This window comes from Diabrotica virgifera, chromosome 3 (assembly GCF_917563875.1).
Source record: "Diabrotica virgifera virgifera chromosome 3, PGI_DIABVI_V3a".
In the NCBI taxonomy this organism is placed as follows: domain Eukaryota; kingdom Metazoa; phylum Arthropoda; class Insecta; order Coleoptera; family Chrysomelidae; genus Diabrotica; species Diabrotica virgifera.
In genome coordinates, this window is record NC_065445.1 from 87,312,940 (window position 1) to 87,334,778 (window position 21,839).

At 33.5% G+C, this 21,839-nt stretch overlaps 1 protein-coding gene across 2 annotated transcripts in view; it reads right to left on the reverse strand.

The window, feature by feature from the left end:
• The window catches only part of LOC114330527 (DDB1- and CUL4-associated factor 6), a 76,727-nt gene extending 55,171 nt beyond the window's left edge, over positions 1-21,556 (reverse strand). Inside the window, exons 1-3 of one of the 2 annotated variants that reach the window (XM_028279880.2) lie at positions 21,220-21,556; positions 9,037-9,309; positions 50-206 (exon numbers count right to left, since the gene is read on the reverse strand). In XM_028279880.2, the coding sequence (XP_028135681.1) occupies positions 50-206; positions 9,037-9,309; positions 21,220-21,307 (518 nt within the window). In that variant the 5' untranslated portion in view covers positions 21,308-21,556. The remainder of the gene's footprint in view (positions 1-49; positions 207-9,036; positions 9,310-21,219) is intronic. The other variant, XM_028279879.2, reaches the window with a different exon arrangement.
• Positions 21,557-21,839: the final 283 nt, after the last annotated feature.

Sequence of the window (21,839 nt, forward strand, 5' to 3'; positions counted from 1 at the left end):
ATAAATAATATGCAAACCAATTTACAAACAAAAAAATAAAATGACTTACCTACTTTTCACCCTTAAATCAAAATACCGTACACTACCGTCTTCCCCACAACTTAAAAATGAGTATGGCTCATTGGGAACAGTGATGACTTCGTATGTTGTTGTACCAGCATGACAATTAAATTGAGCATCAGAACTTTCTTGGGCACGATTCAAGTCTGTAGAAATACTTTAAATCAAAACAGAATCAACAATAGTAAGTTATAAATATTTGTTAATTTGTTTAAACATTTTCAGTGCTGTACTAACAAGCTTGACAATAGATAAGGTTAAACTACGCTGATGATCTTTAAAAAAAAATCTATTTGATTGTTCGAATATAGGCCTTTGTGATTTCCTTCCATGCTTCTCTATCCAGTGACAGACGTTTCCATGTTTACCTTGCAATACTTTTAATGTCATCGCTCCGCCGCGTTTGTAGTCTTCCTCGTGATCTCTTCGCTCCATAACTCCCCAACTCCCTATTTCTGTTCCATTCATGATACTACAAATAACAAGATAATATATTGCGCATCTCGAAGAGAAGGAAGTCGTGACGTAACTGGAGACCCAAGTCCGTAATGGTTCGTAATGACCGAATGATTTCCGATTAGTTTGAATTGCCCGCGGCTGTATGGTCGCCCACGTTAGGTAAATTATTCCGATTCGATTTTTTTTTTAACAAACTTACTCAAAAAGAGGTACTTATAACATATCCACAGGGTGCCGGGAGGTGCCGCGGTCAGAAAATTGTTTAAACAATTTTTTTAAACAAATTCAAAACATTAATTTTTTCGATTCGTTCAATTTTCTTAGATTTTTTGGATCATTATAAGCAAAAAAGGTCTCTTGTGATTTTTTTCTAAAATTTATTTTTGTCGAGTTATACGCGATTTAATATTTTAAAAACGCGAAAATCGCCATTTTCAAGGCTTAATAACTCAGTTAAAAATTATTACTATGAAAGTTAGAAAGTGACCAAATCAAAGTTTTAAAGTCCACCCTACAAGATCCTGAAGAAATTTTTGTCATTGTTTTATTACTAAGCTGTTATTTTTAATTATCAACAATGAGCGCTAACTGCATATAGGTGGCCGTCAATAGTGAGTGCGAAAGAGATGCACCATTCCCGCCGTCTAATGGTGCATCTCACTTGCACTCACAATGACGGCCGCCTCACTTAGCGCTCTTGATTAATAATTAAAAATAACAGCTCAGTAATAAAATAATGACAAAATTTCTTCATAATCCTGTAGGTGGGGCTTTCAACTTTGATTCAGTCACTTTTTGACTTTCATAATAATAATTTTTAACCGAGTTATTAAGCATTGAAAATGGCCATTTTCGCGTTTTTCAAATTTTAAATCGAGTATAACACAACAACAGTCAATTTTAGAGAAAAATTACAAGATACCTTTTTGGCTCATAAAGAATTTAAAAAAATTATACGAAGTGAAAAAATTGATTTTTTGAAGTGAAAAAATTGATTTTTTGAAGTGAAAAAATTGATTTTTTGAAGTGAAAAAATTGATTTTTTGAATTTGTTTAAAAAATTGTTTAAACAATTTTCCGACCGCGACACCTCCCGACACTCTGTGTATTTGTTATAAGGAACTCTTTTAAGTGAGTTTGTGCAACAAAATCGAATCGGAATATGTTATCTAACGGGGGCGACGATACAGCCTGGACTATAAGATAACAACAAGAATTCAAATTCCGGTCTCCAGTTACGTCATGCGATGCGCGAACTAGGACGTATTTGCGCTACGGGAAGATACTATCTTTTTAACCTATTTGTAAAATCTTGTTATTTATAGTATCATGGTTCCATCTACTATCCTCAAAACATTTGTTGTATGTCTTTGGCAGTAGTAATGATTTAGACAGTAAGGCAGTTGATTGCTAAGTTGTTCTACTTCAAGATACAGTTTTAGTATGCCGATTAAAATTTTTTTGTGGTTTATGGAGTTTTTGGACCATTGTGGTTAAAAAAGGTCTCTTATAATTTTTCTCTAAAGTTGATCGTTTTCGAGTTATAAGCAATTTAAAATTGAAAAAAACGAAAAATCTCGATTTTCAAGGCTTCTCGGTTAAAAGTCATTATTATGAAAGTCAGAAAGTGACTACATTTAAGTTTAATGCCCCCCCTACAAGATCCCGAAGAAATTTTTGTCATTATTTTATTACTAAGCTGATATTTTTAAGTAATAATATGGAGCGCCATGCACGTGGTAGCCGGCCGTAAATGCTGAGTGCGAGAGAGATGCCACTCCGGCAGTCCAATTGTACATCGTACTTGCACTCACATTTACGGCCGCCTACCACGTGCATGGCTCTCAATATTATTACTTAAAAATAACAGCTTAGTAATAAAATAATGACAAAAATTTCTTCGGGATCTTGTAGGGGGGGATTAAACTTTGATTTAGTCACTTTCTGACTTTTATAATAATAACTTTTAACCGAGTTATTAAGCCTTAAAAATCGCCATTTTTCGTTTTTTTCAATTTTAAATTGCTTATAATTCGAAAACGATCAACTTAAGAGAACAATTATAAGACACCTTGATTATCCAGAATGGTCCAAAAAACCTACAAAAAAATTGTCCGGGCCAAAAATATTGATTTTTGCAATTTGATTAAAAAAAATTGTTAAAAAAAATTAGGCCCACTTTTCACGTGGGCGACTTCTTGCACCTTATTCTGGGATGTCTCACGAATGTAATTATGCAAAAAAATCTCATGGGAATATTTTTCCCAACGAACCCGCCGTTTTCGCCTTGTCTACTTGGATATGTAGAGATTTTTCTCAATAGTCCATGTGGTGAGACCGATCCCGTCTGAAAAAATTTCCCGTCTTAAGGGTGCCGGGGGGAATTTTTGGGCAGAAATTGTTTAAACATTTTTTTTTAAACAAATGCAAATGATCACGTTTTTTGCTCTGGAACATACATTTTTAAGTTTCGTAGGTCATTCTAATCAACAAAGGTATCTTGTAAATGTTCTCAAAAACTGATAGTTTTCTAGTTATAGGCGATTTAAAATCTGAAAAATGCGAAAACGCATTTTAGAGGCTTAAAAACTCATGATTAACTATTTAGTGGGAAATAACTAAATTACTAAATAACTAAAAGCTACAATTAAATTGAAAAAATAATTTTATTAACGTTTCGAAGCCCAAATCGGGTTTCGTTGTCAAAATACAAAATACTATTCTTTTTTTATTTTTATTTTTATTTTATTTTATATTTTTATTCTTTATACTATTTTTTTCAATTTAATTGTGGCTTATTTCCCACTAAATAGTTAATCATAAAAATGCCACAAGGAAATAGCTTCAGAACAACATTAAAAACTCATATTTAAATTAGTATTTTTGAGGTTGCCAGATCGTTAAATTGAAGTCTAAACATTCAGCTTCAAGATTCTAAAGAGTGATCACGTCTAACCTTAATTTAAATCGTTATTTTTTAATTGTTAAATATGCATGTCCATCTGATTTTTTTGTCGGTGCGGCGCGCTCTATTTCAAAAATCTCCTATTTGCCTCCGAAAAATATTCTTTATAGATTATTTGGGACATTCTAAATAAAATAAAACAATTGACATTTTTCTCAAAAGTTAAGTTTTAAAGTTATAAGCGATTTAAAATCAGAAAATGCGTTTTTTGTCATCATTCGGATTTTAAATCGCTTATAATCACTCTTCAAAATCTTGAAGCTGAATGTTTAACCCATTAAACCATAGATATATAATACTCTAGATTGCGCCCTGCGATCTTAAAATGGGTGACGGTTGCGACAGAGATAAATGAGCCTATTTGGTCGGTAGTCTCTTTTTAATTTAAGGGGAATATCGACGACATGAATATCCCACTTTATCGAGTAATATGTGTTGACAGTTGGAGCGGGTGGTGACGGGAAATGGTCTTTGATCTTCGGACGTGGATAATCGTGGTTCGAATCCCATACCAACTTTACTTTTTTTATTTTTATTTAATCAATATTGCGTTTATTAGATATTTTTACATCTGAAAAATGGACCTAAGTAAATCTAGCAGATAATAAATGTATGTATAGTAGGTTAATATTGGAATACATTTGTGAACTGCATAGTAAAATAAAAGTCATTCGTTATTAATATAAATTCGTCCTTATTCGAATGATGTGAATGTTTGTTTTGCTTCTACTTTTTTTTTAAAAATTATAACAATAGTTTCATAAATAAAAATAATGTCTAATTACTTATAATTGAATCCGTCATTTCAAAAACAGCAAAGTCCACAATTTTCAGAAACTAACTTTTTGAGAGGAATAGACTCCTTTAAGATAAACGCAGTGGCGGCCCGTGAGGTAATGCCATAGAGCCATGGCACTACCTTGCTAACTATGCAGAAACATATTTTTTATCTTAAAAACATTTTAATGCCTGTTTATTTTTTTTGTGAATATTTCTCTTTATTTTTATAAATTATATCAAATCTGGCAACTGTGTAGCGCAATGCAAATCTACCGACTCTGGCCACCCACAGCTGACCGGATAAAGGATGAAAATCATAAAAATCCCAGTGCCGAACGGCATAGTGGCTCGTGAGAAAAGAGAAAGATTGTATGAGCATCCTGTGTAAGTGACAGAGAGAGAGCGGTATTGCACTTTTAACATACGTTTAAATTGGAGTCTCCGTGCCAGGCTCGAAATCTCGAAAAGGAAGTTAGTGGATCTTAAGATACAATGTTTTAGATCTACATATTTCTAGTTTCTTTACGCGTTCGCTTGACGCTATTGTGTTTATTGTCTACTACTGTATTGTATATTTGTGTTTATACTCTACTATATTTTTTAATTTGTAATTATTAGTTAGTGCGTTGTGATCGTGGGTGTCGTAGGTATAAAAATAATATTTTGATTATTTTCTACGTTTAATTTATTTATTGACAATGAATCAAATTAGTATATTAAAAAACTCTTTTGGTGGTTTTTCGTTAGAAAAAAAACTACAAATTAAAGAACTCGGTCGGCCTTTACCCGATTTAAAAATTGAAAAACAAAGTGGAAATGGACAAAAACTTCGCTGTCGTAAGTTTAATAAAATTATTTATGATAAAAATAGCTGGTTGTGTGGTTGCGAACAAACTAATAAACTCTTCTGTTTTGTATGCGTTTTGTTTGGAGGTGACGAGACTTGGTCAAACAAAGGCACCGATGATCTTGTACATATATGGGAGAAATTGAAATCCCATGAAAAATCTAAAGTGCACATGAATAACGTTTTTAGCTTTTCAATGCTTGGTAAGTTAAATATAAAAACCCAATTAAATTCAGCTTATCGTGATACTCTAATTAAACATAATGAACAGGTAGATAAGAATCGATATGTCTTGAATCAAATCATAAATTGTATAAGGTTTTGTGGAGCTTTTGAGTTAGCTCTAAGAGGTCACGACGAAACGAAAAATTCAGACAACAGAGGCATATTTAAGGAGCTGGTCAATTTTAGCGCTGAATTAGACAACGACTTAAAGGTTCACATTCAAAGTTCCAAATCTTTTAAAGGTACATCAAAAACAACACAAAATGAACTACTGGAGTGCATGTTAGATGTTTACCACGAGGAAATTAAGAAAGAAATTGAAAATTCTCCTTATGTTGCAGTGATTGCCGATGAAACCACAGACGTTGCTGGTGAATTTCAATTAGTTATAGTCTTTCGATATTTGTGTAAAGGACGACCAGTTGAGAGATTTTGGAGATTTTACGTGCCGGGCGGACATGATGCTAAGTCAATCGCTGAATGTATTTTAAATGTTTTAAATCCATTGTTAAAACATACTCCAAACAAATTAATCGCTCAAAGTTATGATGGCGCATCTGTTATGAGTGGTGGCTTAAATGGTGTGCAAAAAATTATTAAGGAGACATATCCTCTTGCAAATTACGTTCACTGCTATGCACACCAAATGAATTTAATTATGACAAGTGCATGTTCCATCAATAAGCAGGCTAGGATATTTTTTTCTAATTTATCTGGTTTGTGCTCATTCTTTTCAACGTCCCCTCAAAGAACAAAAATTTTGGATGAGGTGGTTAATCGCAGGTTGCCAAAATCTTCCCAAACACGTTGGAATTTTCAATCACGAAGTGTTCATACTGTTCATGAAAATAGAAAAGACCTCATTGCAGTTATGGACATTATACAAAGTACTTCACGTGATTTGTCTTCCATTAATCAAGCAAATGGTTACAAATTAAAGCTCCAGGATAAAGATTTTGTATTTTGGCTATTTATTTTTAATAAAATTATGCCTCACGTAGAAATTATTTTTCATCAATTGCAAAAAGTATGCACTGATTCTGTCAAAGTGAAAAAAGATTTGGAGAATTTTGCAGCAGCAATTCAAGGTATAAGGGAGCAAATGGACGTCATTATGGATAGTATTCAAGAAGAAATAAACACGTCACAGAGACAAACCGATAATGATGAACCAATAAAAAAAAATGGCGCGAATTGAAGAGGACAGGCCCAGCAGAAAACGGGAAGCCGTAGAGATATGCGATGCAGTTTTGTTGCAAATAAAAACAAGGTTTACCTTCTCCGGACATTTAGTTGCTTCTCATTTATTTATGTCAGAGAAGTTTTCTGCTTATAAGGATAAGTTCCCCGAATCATTTCTTAATGAAACATGCACACAATTTTTATTTTTAAACAAAACTCGACTTAAAACTGAATTACAAGTATTGTATCAGCGAGACGAATTAAGTACTACCTCTGGGGCTGTTCCGTTATCTGTTTTATAAAATGATGAAGGTTTAAAATGTACATTTGAAGAAACCGTTAAACTTTTAAGTATATTAATAACCATTCCCATGTCAACATCTGAAGCAGAACGTTGTTTTTCAATGCTAAAACGAATTAAGACATTCCTCAGAAATACCATGAAGGAAGAACGACTAAGTGCTTTAGGTATGCTGTCTACAGAAAGACATTTTGTAAATGGCATTGACAATTTTAATAATAAAGTCATTGAAAACTTTGCCTCCAAAAAAGAAAGAAGGATGGACTTCACATATCGTAAACTTTAAAAGTGATATTAAATAACTTTGTGCGTGTGTGTAAATAATAGAATAGTGTTATTTTTATAATTTTCTAAATAGGCTCTAGAGACCATATCGTAACAACAAACTTCAAGTACATCAGCAGTGGTAGGAAGAATGAAACATTGACAGCATAGGATTAAAGGACGTGGTGGTCGGATGAGTGTGAGAAACGGAAGCTGATGCGTGATGACGAGCGACTGAGAATCGGGCAAAAGAAGGACATCGGGGAGAAGTCATGCCCTAACGGGCGATTCCACCCTGATGCCCTAGTATGAGAGGGGTGGGGTTTAGCTGGTCCCGGCCACATCGGAGTTACGGAGGGCAGGGAGGTCCGATTTAGGGCCAAACTGGTCGACGTGACACTGATGAGGTTTCAGCTCAGGAACCCAGCACTGTTGGAAATGTTTACCTCCGACGTCTGTTTGCAGATTCCCCACCTAGTGATGAAAAAAACAAAAAAAAAAAGTACATCAGCAGTAAATACTGGTGGTAAGTTGAATTTATTTTATTGCTAATTACTTAATTTACAGAACTGTTTTGATAAATTTTGGTAAATTTTTTGGCATCCCAAAAATAGTAAATATATAGATATAAGATAAAAATATCTGCGCCTATTTTTTTTTTATTTATATTTTATATCCTTTTTGACCATATCGTAAAACCGCCACAAAAAATTTAGGCAGCTGCCCGGATTCTGGCACTACCTTCCTAAAGTTATACGAGCCGCCACTGGATAAACGTTGTGTGCAAAACGACACCAGTCCAGTAAAAACATTAGGAACAAAACTACAATATAACTCTGAATTTTGATGTCATCCATTTCATCCATCTTTCGACTATATAGTTAGTTTTCTTTGCTCTTCTGTAAAATTAGGAATATGTGACTCATGTTGTTTTTGAAATGACCGATTCAATTAATAAATCGATGGTACATTATGTTAATATTAATTATTGGTAATTTTTTACGAATATTTTTAACAATTACTTTATACTATTCTACAATTAACTTATTAAAAAAATAACATTGGCTTTTATATTTTTAAAAATCTATAGGTACCTACACAGTTTTTCTTATTTGTTATATATTTCTTTGCATAGATTTACTTTAGAGATGTAATAATATCTAATAAACGCAATATTGATTAAATAAAAAATAAAAAAAGTAAAGATTGGTATGGGATTCGAACCAGGATTATCCACGTCCGAAGACAAACGACCAGTTCTCGTCGCCATCCGCTCGAACTGTCAAACCATCTAAAATACTCGACGACAGAGTAGGATAGTGACGTCGTCGATACTCCCCTTGAATTAGAAAGAGACTACCGACCAAATAGGCTCATTTATCTCTGTCGCAACCGTCACCCATTTTAAGATCGTAGGGCGCAATCTAGAGTATTATATATCTATGGTTTAACCTTCAAATTAAGTATCTGGCAACCTCAAAAATACTAATTTAAATATGAGTTTTTAAGCCTCGAAAATGCGTATTTTCGCATTTTTCAGATTTTAAATCGCCTATAACTCGAAAACTGTCAATTTTTGAGAAAAATTACAAGATACCTTTCTTGTTTAGAATGTCCCAAAAAACTTATAAATAATAAAAACAAAACAAACTTATTAATAAAAACAAAAAATATATATTTCAGAGCAAAAAAACGTGATCTTTTGTATTTGTTTAAAAAAATTGTTTAAACAATTTCTGCCCAAAAATTCCGCCCGGCACCCTTCAGATTTGTTTAAAGGGGACATTTTTGAATAGGAATCCACAAAGAAACCGAATCAGAAAATTTTTCAGACGGGAGCGGTCTCACCACATGGACTATTGGGATTTGTTTTACTATTTGAATTTTACTTGCCGAGCATATGAACATCGTATTTAATATCTTATTTTAAATAGCAGTATTCCCGTAACTTACCTGTATGTATAATAAGCCCATCTCCTGAACAGGAAATAATCTGGCGATCGTTAGTACAAGGAAGAAACTTTGCACTGAAGATATTTGCATGATGACTGGTGTAGTAATCTGCGACAACGTTGTACTTATGTCCATGTGTAATCACTAAATGTTGATCGTCTGAACCTGACAGTAAGTATTCTCCAGAATCATTCCAACATATTGTGTTGACACATCCCATATGGATCTGAAGCTTTTTTATCAGTCCCAATCTTTGAACAAAGTTCTCATCATCTACAAAAATAGATTATTAAATTTTTACCTAAAATTGTGTATTATGGTGAAAATATCGCAATCAGCTGGGGCGTGTTCCATTGAGATTCGTTGAATCCACTGTGGTTATGTCTAGCTATAAATCCACTATCTCAGCTATTGAGCACCACTGACTCAGGTTTTAGCATCAAAAATAACAACCATGTGGTGGCGAAGCTTAATCATCTGTTGTATATGGATGATTTGAAATGAATGGCCACTCGAAACCAACTAGAGCAGATGCTACAAACTGTAGAATCCTTTTCTAATGATATTAGTATGCACTTTGGACTAGATAAGCGCCGTATATTAAATACAGTCAGAGGAAAAATACAGCCCAGAGGATTCGATATGCAAAATGGCCAGAACATCGAGACCATGGGTGAGAACGATATGTATAAATATCTTGGAGTAAAGCAGGCGCGGAAAATTGACCATAAGCTAATGAAAACTGAGATAACTACGGAGTTTATACGAAGGATAAAACAGCTGCTTCGGTCACACCTTAAGCCTAGAAATTTGTTTAAGGCAATAAACACCTACGCATGTTCCGCGCTTAGCTATTCATTTGGCATTGTTAAGTTTACAAAAACAAAGACACAAAAATACCATCCTCGAAGCGCAGTAGAAAGAACGACATTACCACGGAATTTGGGAGAAAGAGGACTTATGGATATAGGTGAACAATTAGAAAAACAGATTGCTAATTTAAGAACTTATTTTCAGTTGCAGGCTGAGACGTCTACTCATCGCGATATTTGCACAGTAGATGACACAACACCGATCAAACTGAGGGAACCAGAAATGCGCATAAACCACCTTACAAAGGACGAAAAAATGCGCACCTGGATGGGTAAACATCTGCACGGGCGACATCCCAATGAGGTCAGCCAAGACTATGTCGACAATACAGCGTCGAACTATTGGTAGACATCAGGAAAGATGTTCCATGAAACGGAAGGTTCATTACTGGCCATTCAGGATCAGGTTATACCAACCAAAAATTACCTGAAATATATTGTCAAAGACCCTCAGGTCCAAAACGACAAATGCCAATATGGATGCCAAGCCCAAGAAACCATCTAACATCTTACCGGAGGCTGACAGGTATTTGCTGTAACTGAGTATAAGGAACGGCATGACTTAGTGGGAAAGATCATTCATCATGAGGTAGCCATAAAACTGGGACTTCTACAAACAAACCATCTCCCATACTACCAATACGTTCCCAAGAGTATGCTTGAGAATGACAACTACAAGCTATACTGGGACCACACTGTGCTCACAGACCAAACAGTGGCATATAATAGACCAGATCTCGTGTTGGTTAATAAATTAACTAGACAAACAACACTCATTGATGTGGCGATAACTAACAATAACCTGCGTTCTAAATGCACTGAAAAGATCGCCAAGTACAGAGATCTGGAAATTCAAATACGAAGACAATGGAGAATGCAAAATACCCAGACAATACCTATTATAGTCTCTACTACTGGAGTCTGGAGTGATTTTGAAGAACCTCCTAAAAAGCATAAAAAAGCTGGGTCTGAATGAGCATCTCTATAAGACCATGCAGAAAGCTGAACTACTCTCTGCAGCAAGATGTATACGAAAATTTTTGGGAGATACTCCTACTCCTGTTTACTAAATCATCTAGGGCTCGAAAGAGTCCTACTAGAGATCAATCCTCTTGATACCGCAGGTATCTGGGATGAGAGAATTTTTCCCTTTGGGGGAGTGAGGGCCTTATGGCTAAATCTGGACTGTATTTCCAAATCTGAATAATAATAATATTTTCTAGCCCGTCCCCTATTATGAATTTCTAGATCCGCGCCTGCATCATATTCTTAATGTACTAGGATAATAAAACTATTCTACAAAACATATTTTTCCACCTACCTCTACCGAAAGTATACTTTTCCGGACCTGATTGTAGGGAGCAAAGTTGTACTTTTCCTCCCTAGGGAGGAAAATATTTTTCCTCCCTAGGGAGGAAAAGTAAAAGTGACGTCATTCATGAAATATAACTTATTGACGCCCTGTACAATATCTATTTTCTATTACGTAAGTATCTATACATTTAACGTTTATTTATAAAACAGAATTATTTTGCAGAATGGTAAAAAACAGTAAATTGTTATTTTGATTTAACAATGTTTACATTAATAATTTGACTTATATTTGACAGTTGACAGTTATATTGTACCTACTTGCTAGTTTTAGTTCTAATAAATTTTGTTGGTTAGTTACATAAATAAATTAAGTAAAAATAAAAAAATGACTTGTTATTTGAGGAAGGTGGAAAAACCATATGTATAACATGGGAGTAAAGTGCCTTTTCCTCCCTTGAATGATTACTGCCCTCCGCTACGCGTCGGGCAGTAAACTTCATTCTCGGGAGGAAAAGTAGCACTTTCCTCCCTTGTTATACAAATAGCTATTCCTTGTCTTCCTAACTTTAAACTCTTGCAGTAATTTGAATTAATGCCTATAATCTGATAATCAACAAAAACAAGACCAGGAAGGTGATATTTTCAACGCCAGGATACTATCTATTTATAACTATAATACTTACATAAATATTTAAGTTGACTATCATTTCATAATATTTTCCAATAATAATAATAAGAGAAAAGTAAAATTTTGCAAAATAAGTATTTATTTTAAATTGTGTAAACAAGTTACTGGGTTAAATAAACAAATCACAAATTAACTAATGGGATTGTTATAATATATGCAAGGGGGTAACCCAAATAAAAAAACATCAATCTTCGTTGAATTTTATAAATTTTAAGCTATGAATTCAGTATTTGAAATAATAAAATCAAGAGGATGCAAATATTTTCGCTTTTAAACTTTTTATCTTTGGAGCTTCTTGAACGGCTCGTTTTAAAGGAATCGTTTTGAATTTTTTTTTGTCAAAACTTGAACGTTTAATCTAAAATTGTGCTTTTTAAATTTCTTAATGTTTATACACAAAGCCCCTGTGAATTTAAAAAAAAAAGTTAAATCATGTTCTATGGCTCATAAAACATTGTATTTTTTTTTAAATTCGTGTAAAAATTCCAACATTTCGAATAAAAAAAATTGACTTCCTGAATTATTTTAAATGGTTATAAGCTTAAAATCACAATATGCACTTTTGTAAAACTATTTTACAATATTTAACATAAATTTTTTAATTGTTAAATAATCCAATTTGATAACTAGCCTGTCTCTTTAATTTGGTGCTTTCAGAATTCATAACTAACCTAACAGTTTACGCAAAATAACTTTTGTAAATAAAAGCTTTCTTTAATAAACAATTCCAATTGTTCAAAACTATTGACACCTTGAAATTTTTATAGCAGAGTATTTGTAATATTGTCCCCATTCTCTCGTGAAATTAAAAATTTTTTGTGCAGTTTTTAGAAGAGTTGGGAATTATTTTCAAAAAATATACTTTATGAAGCTATACTTATGAAGCTATTTTTGCAATAATTAAGCAAAACAATTTACAAAAATAACTTTGCACTCTCATTTTAAGGTATTTTCTATGTTCATATACTTTACCAGTCTTCACCTTTAATAAAAAGCAAATAGACCTGGATCCCGCGTACCAAAAAAAGTTGATTAATAGCTTAACGGTACCTAGTCGGACTTTGATGTCGAACTTTGATGTATGGGAACACTGGAACAGGGAAAGTTTTAATTGTGGAATAGGTTAAAAATTTGGAACGTCAGACTACGAAAACGTTCCATGTATTTTGTCGTACCGACACAACTTCCAATTGATTTGTTACCATTTCATTAAACTCTCTTGCAAAAATCAGATTGGTGTTCATCACTAACTGGGCATTTTAATGAGTGGAACACGAAGAACATGTCAAATGACAGGAATCATGTTGGTTAGTAATAAGTCATGTTGGTCAGTCTGATTTTTGCATGAGAGTTTAATGAAAGGGTAACAAATCAATTGGATGTTCTGTCCGACAAAATACATGGGACGCTTTCGTAATCTGACTTTCCAAATTTTTAAACTGTTCCACAATTAAAACTTCCCCTGTTCCAGTATTCCCGTACATCAAAGTTTGTCCGACTAGACACCGTTAAGTTATAACAAATTTTCAGCTTGCTATTAATCAACTTTTTTTAGTACGCGGGATCCAGGTCTAAAATAGACATATTATATTGTTTATTCGTTCCGTGCGTGACCATGGTGGAGATACACAAAACTATGCCAGCGTCCGTAGCGGCGAAATATGACAATTTTGGCGAATTTTTATAATGTCAGTGTCATTATGTTCGTTCGCGGACCCTGAAGGTGATTTTTAGTTCACGACAAAGCATGCGCACTTTAATTCCATATTATATTTATTTAATGTATTATCGTCTGTTGATAAATATACCAATATATTAATAATTATTAATTTATTCTTCTTCTTCTTTGGGTGCCGTTTTCTTAGCGAAGGTTGGCGATGACTTTTGCAAAGTCGTCTCTATTGTGGGCTTTTTAGACTTTGAAAGTCTAATCCTGTCCATTCTTTGATGTTGCTCAGCCAGGTCATTTGTCGTCTACCCGGGCCGCGTCTTCCTTCTATTTTCCCTTCTATAATAAGTTGAAGGAAGTTATACCTGTCGTGTTTTAATATGTGTCCAAGATAAGATGTTTTACGTTTCTTGACAATTTCTGTGAGTTCACGTTCTCTATTCATATGCCTTAAAACTTCTTCATTTCTAATGCGGTCGGTCCATGGAATTTTCAGCATACGACGAAATACCCACATCTCAAAGCTCTCTAAACGTCGTAACAAGCTGACTGTTAACATCCAAGCTTCCACATCGTGTAATAGTACACTATATCATCATCATCAGGGCTTTTCATTCCAGGTGGAATGTTTGCCGCTCTTACTTAGAGCTCTTTGATTCGCTTATTGCGGTGAATCACTCCGCATTCCACTTGTATGTTGTCAAAGTTTGTTGTATGACTTGGCTTTCGTTACAATTTTCTTCCACTCATTTCGATATGTGCCTACTTCCCTCCAGTTTCTCACTTCCAGAATTTTGATATCTCTCATGACCTGGTCCTCCCATCTCTCTCTGGGTCTTCCTCTTGGTCTTTCAGTTGCCGGTTTCCATCTGGTGATCTTCTTAATCAGTCGGTCGTTTTTCCTTCTTTCTATGTGTCCCAGCCATCTCAGCCTCTGTGATTTAATAAATCTAACTATATCTTCTCCCTTCATTATGTCTCTTAGTTCATGGTTCATTCTTCTTCTCATTTCTCCGTTGTCCATTCTTATCGGGCCCATAATGCGTCTGAGGATTTTCCTTTCGAATATTCTCAATTTTTCTTCATCTTTTTCCGTGAGGCACATTGTCTCAGCTGCGTACGTAACTACTGGTCTGATTGCAACTCTGTATATTTTCAGTTTTGTATTTCTGGATAAGTTCTTGTCCTTCATAAGCCTATGATATCTCCAGTATGTTTTGTTGCCTGTTAGTATTCGTTCCGTTACTTCTTCACTTCTCTTGTTTTGGCCATTCACTATTACTCCCAAATATTTAAATTGTTGGACTCTTTCAAAAGTGTAGTTTTCTATTTTGATTTCTCTCATCCTGTTATCTTCTCTTCTAGAGCAGAGTAGATATTTTGTTTTTCCTTCGTTAATTTCTAGACCTCTTTTCCGTGCTTCTTTTGCCAGGATTGTTACTGCTTCTTTTAATCTTTCCTTGTCTCTTCCCATAAGAACTAAATCATCTGCATATGCAACTATTTGTGTTGAGGAGTGGGCTATAGTTCCTTTAATTTTGCTGGCCTTGACTGTTCCTTCTAGTGCTATGTTGAATAATGTGGTTGACAGGGAGTCGCCTTGTCGCACTCCTGTTTCTATTGCAATTGATTTTGTGCTACCTTCTTCTGTTGTTACTTTGGCTCGAGCTCCATCCATGGTCATTTTTGTTAATCTGATTAATTTTGCTGGTATATCTTGATTTTTCATTTCAATAAATAATTTATTTCTTCCAATACAGTCAAAGGCTTGTCTGAAGTCTACGAAGAGGATGTGGAGTTCTATGTTGTGTTCGTGGCATTTTTCTATTGTTTGTGTAACTATGTGGATCGCATCTGTAGTGGATCTGCCTTCTCTGAATCCTTGCTGGTAGTCCCCAATTTTTTTTCTCTGTGAATTGATTGAGTTTTTGTTTGATGAGGGCTGTTAGAATTTTATATGTTGTACTCAGTAGAGATATTGCTCTATAATTGTTACAGTTTGTTACTTCTCCTTTCTTAAATATTGGTATAATTCTGCCTTCTTTCCAATCCTCGGGCATTTCTTCTGCTTCCCATATTTTAACTATTAGGTTATAGATGGTTGTTAATAACTTTTCCCCTCCGTTTTTAATTAGCTCATTGGGAATTTCATCTGGACCTGGTGTTCTTTTCTGTTTCATTTTTTGAATGATGGCTAAATATTCATCATGTGTTAGCATCCCTATTTCATTATCTCTAATGTCTTCCATTGCGCCTTCCTCCTCTTCCGGGCTTTCTTTGCATCTATATAGTTCTGTGAAGTGTGTTTCCCATGATCTATTGTCAATTTTAACTACTGGTCTGCCTTTTCTTTGTTGAGCTTTTAGGTATCCAAATAGTTTGGCGCTGTCTTTACTATTTATTTCTAGTTCCTTTAACAGCTCTTCGATCCAGTTTTTTTTTTGTTCTTGCAACAATTATCGGCTGCTTTCTTTTTTTCTTTATATTCATTTCGATGATGCACTTCTTTAGTTGATATCCATTTATCTCTTGCTTGGTTTTTCTGTTTGATTTTGTTTTCGCATTCTGCATCAAACCACTCTTTCCTTCTTTTTATTTTCCTCTGTCCTACCACCTCTTCAGCAGAATTCAAAATGGATTCTTTTATATTTTTCCATATGTCCTCTGTGTTATTTGCTTGTGTTAGGTTTTCCTTTAGGGTTGTCTCATATTGTTCTCTTAGTTTCTGTACTTTTAACTTCTCCAGATTCCATCTTCTTTTGTTTTGTCTTGTTCTCTCTGCTTTAATTATCTTCATTTTGATTTCTCGTATTACTAGAAAATGGTCTGTGTCCGCGTTTGCTCCTCTATATGATCTGACATCGTGCATTATTGCTTTCCATTTTTTGGATATTAGTATGTGATCTATCTGATTGCCATCTGTTGTGCCAGGTATCAACCATGTTACTTTATGCTCTCTTCTGTGCATGAAGTTTGTACTTATAATGTAACTGTTTGTTATTGCTGCTAGTTGGCATAATTTTCTTCCGTTATCGTTTGTCTCGTCATGAATAGTTTCTTTCCCTGCTACTTCCTTATACTGGTTTTCTTTGCCTACTTTTGCATTGAAGTCACCAACCATTAGTACTATATCATTTCTGGGTAATCTTTCATATAATTCTTCCAGTTGTTCATACAATTCAATTTTATCATTTTCTGGTGCATTTTCTGTGGGTGCATATATGTTTATGATTGTCATATTGGCTTGTTTGTTTTCTATTTTTATATACGACATTCGTCCATTTATCGCTTTAAATTCTATAACTTTGTCCCTAATCTTACTGTTAACCATGAATGCTGTACCGTTTTTTCCTTGCTTGTTTTCTCCCGAGTAGTATATTGTGTAGTTTTTCTTTTTGATTATCCTTCTCCTTTCCATCCTACTTCTTGTAGTGCTAGTATGTCTATTCTGTATCTTTGCATTTCTCTTGCTACCTCTTCCATTTTTCCTGGTCTCAATAATGTTTGAACGTTCCAGGTTCCTACTTTTACTCTATTTTTCTTCTTGGTTTTTCTTTTTCTATCTCTTTTTCTTATGTTTGATTCGTTGTTCTTTTTCCGTGCTAGTTTCGTCTTCAGGTTTTCATCCATTTTCTTTATAGTCTCTTTACATTCCATAAATGCATTTTCCATATTCGTTTGCCGGTATGTTTTAGTGATACTAGTCGTTTGTTCTTTACTATGTGCTACTTTTACATACAATCTCAGTTTTTTGGCTTTGTGCCGGAATTATTTGCAGTCTTGGTTATTTTCGCCATATTTTCTGATTCATTTTCGTCATCTCCTGGTGATCTTTCAGTATATGTTCTTCCTCTGGGTTTTCCTTGAGGTGTTTTAGTATTCATCGTTTCGTTTTGTGTCCTCTTGTATCCTAAGCTTTCCACAGTATATGTTTTGTCGTTTATTTTTAGCTTATTATAATTTAGCGATGCCTTCTGAACCCTTTCTCTTGCTTCCTTTAAGTGTTGTTTCAGTATTTTTCTCTGGTCTTTCATGGCTACAGGATTTCGATTTTTGACCCTTCGCTTCATTATCGATCATTTGCTATCTGTACACTAAACAGATACAAAGCTAATACGTTCGATAACGAAGCGAATGGTCAAAAATCGAGGTCCAGGTTCTAAACCAAGGCCAGAAAACAAAATATTTGACCCAAAACACTGTCAATGTTATATTTTCATATAATTTTTAATATATAAATAATTTGTAAATGTTGTTGAGAATATACTATTAACTTGGGATATCAGTAGGATCAATACTCCACAAATTTTATAAATTAGAGATAAACACACAGAGTTATTTTAAATTTCAGAAAATATTGTTCTGAACCTATTTTCTTGGGGTATTTAAATTTACTATCTTGAACACATTCCGTAACACATCAGAGCCACTGTGATGCTTTACTAGATGTGCATGACTCCTATCAGCGACAGGAAGCTGTTGATTTTGAAAATGGTATATTTTTTCTGCTCCTGGATAAAAACTCTTGTAAAAAGTTGCAGTGAATGTGTTAATGGGAATTAACAACAATTTCAATTTAAAATATGTTTAAGGGAAAATGAAAATGTAGTATGTCAAAGTGTGTAAATAATTTTATTTCCTTAGCTCAGCGCTTTCGACATAAACGTCATCATCGGAGCTAATGCTAAAATAAAAAAGAGATCTTGTAAGAAAAAGAAGTACAAAACTCTTTTTTTACTTACGTCAAATACTAAAAAAGTACCGCTACATAGAGGTGTAAACAAGTGCATCTTAGGAATGTAAATTTGATTTTTAAATTTTGAATGCTAACTTAGTCCTCCGTACAACAGCAAACAGCAAAAAAACAGAAAGAAACGGCCACATACACGTTGCCGTTGCACAAAAACATATAAACTTTTTTCATGGTCCGGGTGTCGATATCACCCGTCCATCCTTGGCCTAGTAACAACAGCTGACTGACAAGGTCGGATATTCAAATCTGCTTTTATCTGTTCTGCGTTGACGTTGACAGCTGACGTTGAAACATGAATATTTTAAACATATTGAAAGGAAAATTGAAAATTTTTACAATGAAATTGATAAGGAAATGTACCTTAGATGTTTGTACTAATCAACTATTAAATTAATTGATGACATGCTTGATTTTGAGACTAATTGTCCCAACTTACATACACTGTGTTAAGTTAAAAAATTAAATTAAAAAACAAAAAAATTATTAAACAGAAAGTAATGAGAAAGATCAAGTTTGATTGTGAATTCTCAAATTCAATATTCAGAAGATGTTAGCTTGTTGAAGTTAAAGATTGAGATAATATTATATTGTTGTTATTTATCATCTTTTTGTCATTTATGTAAGTCATTGCAATGACCTTGACTTGGTGTATGGATATTTTATTAAGTTGAAAACCTAATGTTTATGTAGAAATATTAAATGATTTTATTAAATGCTATGATGTTAAAATGGGTTATGGATATTTTATTAAGTTCAAAACCTAATGTTTATGTAGAAATATTAAATGATTTTATTAAATGCTATGATGTTAAAATGTTAAAATATTTCTACATAAACATTAGGTTTTCAACTTAATAAAATATCCATACACCAAGTCAAGGTCATTGCAATGACTTACATAAATGACAAAAAGATGATAAATAACAACAATATAATATTATCTCAATCTTTAACTTCAACAAGCTAACATCTTCTGAATATTGAATTTGAGAATTCACAATCAAACTTGATCTTTCTCATTACTTTCTGTTTAATAATTTTTTTGTTTTTTAATTTAATTTTTTAACTTAACACAGTGTATGTAAGTTGGGCCAATTAGTCTCAAAATCAAGCATGTCATCAATTAATTTAATAGTTGATTAGTACAAACATCTAAGGTACATTTCCTTATCAATTTCATTGTAAAAATTTTCAATTTTCCTTTCAATATGTTTAAAATATTCATGTTTCAACGTCAGCTGTCAACGTCAACGCAGAACAGATAAAAGCAGATTTGAATATCCGACCTTGTCAGTCAGCTGTTGTTACTAGGCCAAGGATGGACGGGTGATATCGAGACCCGGACCATGAAAAAAGTTTATATGTTTTTGTGCAACGGCAACGTGTATGTGGCCGTTTCTTTCTGTTTTTTTGCTGTTTGCTGTTGTACGGAGGACTAAGTTAGCATTCAAAATTTAAAAATCAAATTTACATTCCTAAGATGCACTTGTTTACACCTCTATGTAGCGGTACTTTTTTAGTATTTGACGTAAGTAAAAAAAGAGTTTTGTACTTCTTTTTCTTACAAGATCTCTTTTTTTATTTTAGCATTAGCTCCGATGATGACGTTTATGTCGAAAGCGCTCAGCTAAGGAAATAAAATTATTTACACACTTTGACATACTACATTTTCATTTTCCCTTATTCATTCAAGTGTGTACAAACTTATCAGTCTTTCAACTATTTAAAATATGTTTATTTTGACATGGCAATGTCCAAGGTGGAACTCAAAACACCAAAATAAACATATTTTAAACTAAAATTGTGGTTAATTCTCAGTGAAGATAGTAAATAATCTCTCAAAAATGTTATGGTCAATAGTACTTACACACAAGTATCCCATAGTAAATATTAAAGTTTAAAAACGGTTGAAAGACCATTTTCTCTGTTTCAAGCTAATGTGATTCACTTCCAATGAGACATAGGGGCAGTGCTATGCTTCAACCACCTATTATTACCCCTGGTTTACCCAAGGTACTTATTTTATTCAGGCTAAGACAACCTGGAGCCAGTAGATGTTTTAAAAATATCAAGATATCCTCGCCAGTGCTGGGATTTGATCCCCAGCCATATGTATGAAAGTAAGACATTCTATCGACTGAGCTATCTGGTCAATAAGACATTACTTACATGTTATTAACATGTTTGGCAATAATACAAATTAGGTACACTATCCTATTCTTTAGCCAAAATGACTCACTAAAAAAAAAGGAATCCAAAACCTCTCTATTATTTTGTTAAGTGAGTACAAAATTATTGATTAAAATCTGCAAGTATGTGCCATACAAGAAGTCAAAAGAACCTATTAATAACAGAAAATCAGATCCCAATATTCATTAGTCATAAATAAAGTATTTATTAGTCATATAAAGCGTAGTCATTAGTCATATAAAGAACCAAATCACTAATTTAATGGTATATTTAAATGTAAACTTCTGCTACTGTATAATTATTTGTACAATTTCCTTATTATGCCTTTGTAATTTAAACAAGTTATATACACTGCACCACATAGTTGATTAACTGCTTGTTAGGGATAATTCCAATACATGTGTACCATTATATCTTCCTGTTGTGTTCTCATAATTACTGAACATATCTGTCCCATATTTTTTTCGTTTTCCGTACTACCTACTGAAACTTTGGTATGAAAGATTTTTCTTTAATAAATTTTGCTGATATAGTTTTGAATGCAGTTATATTTAAGCTAACTAGAGACACAAATATCTATACAACACAAAATTTAAAAATAAAGGATATCAATTCAAATTTTACAAAATATACTTATACATATTGTTGAGATGTAGGTATACATTGGATGTTCAGCTGGAAAATATTAAACACTTACCTTTTGTTGACCTAAATAATGTACTCAATTTATAATCATACTGCCTATTGTAAATGTCTCTAAAGACAGAGTTCCGTTTTGAATACATTGTACTAAGTCCTGATATCACTGTATTTCTGTTTAAAAATAGCCTACTTTTATGGACACTTTCTATCCGAAAATATATCTAAATAATACTCATACTTTTAACTAAAAGCGAAAGCATTGCTATAAAGCTCTATTTGATCTAAATCATAAGTCATGTCTATTAATTTTGATTAATTTTGTGAGAAAAATAAGGCAATTGGAGTACACAAGTATTTGCAACTACACACTTTGACAGACACAAACGACATTGACAGTAAACAACTGATTAAAGTGTGTGTTGAAGGTCCTGTCACCACCAAAACACCAAACTAGTTAAATTTACCGTACTATTCATAATAGTAGGGGAGGAAAGTATGCTAAATTTGCAGTTACTGGAGCGTTATGGGGACCTATTGGGTTGTGAATAGTAGGTCCGAAAACCAAAAATAGTTAAGTTAAGTTTTCCATAAAGTGGGGGACTTTCCATTTTTTAATCTAATTTTCCATTTCCAACAATCTTTTTCCGATTTTAGCGCCATCTATCCATAATTCGA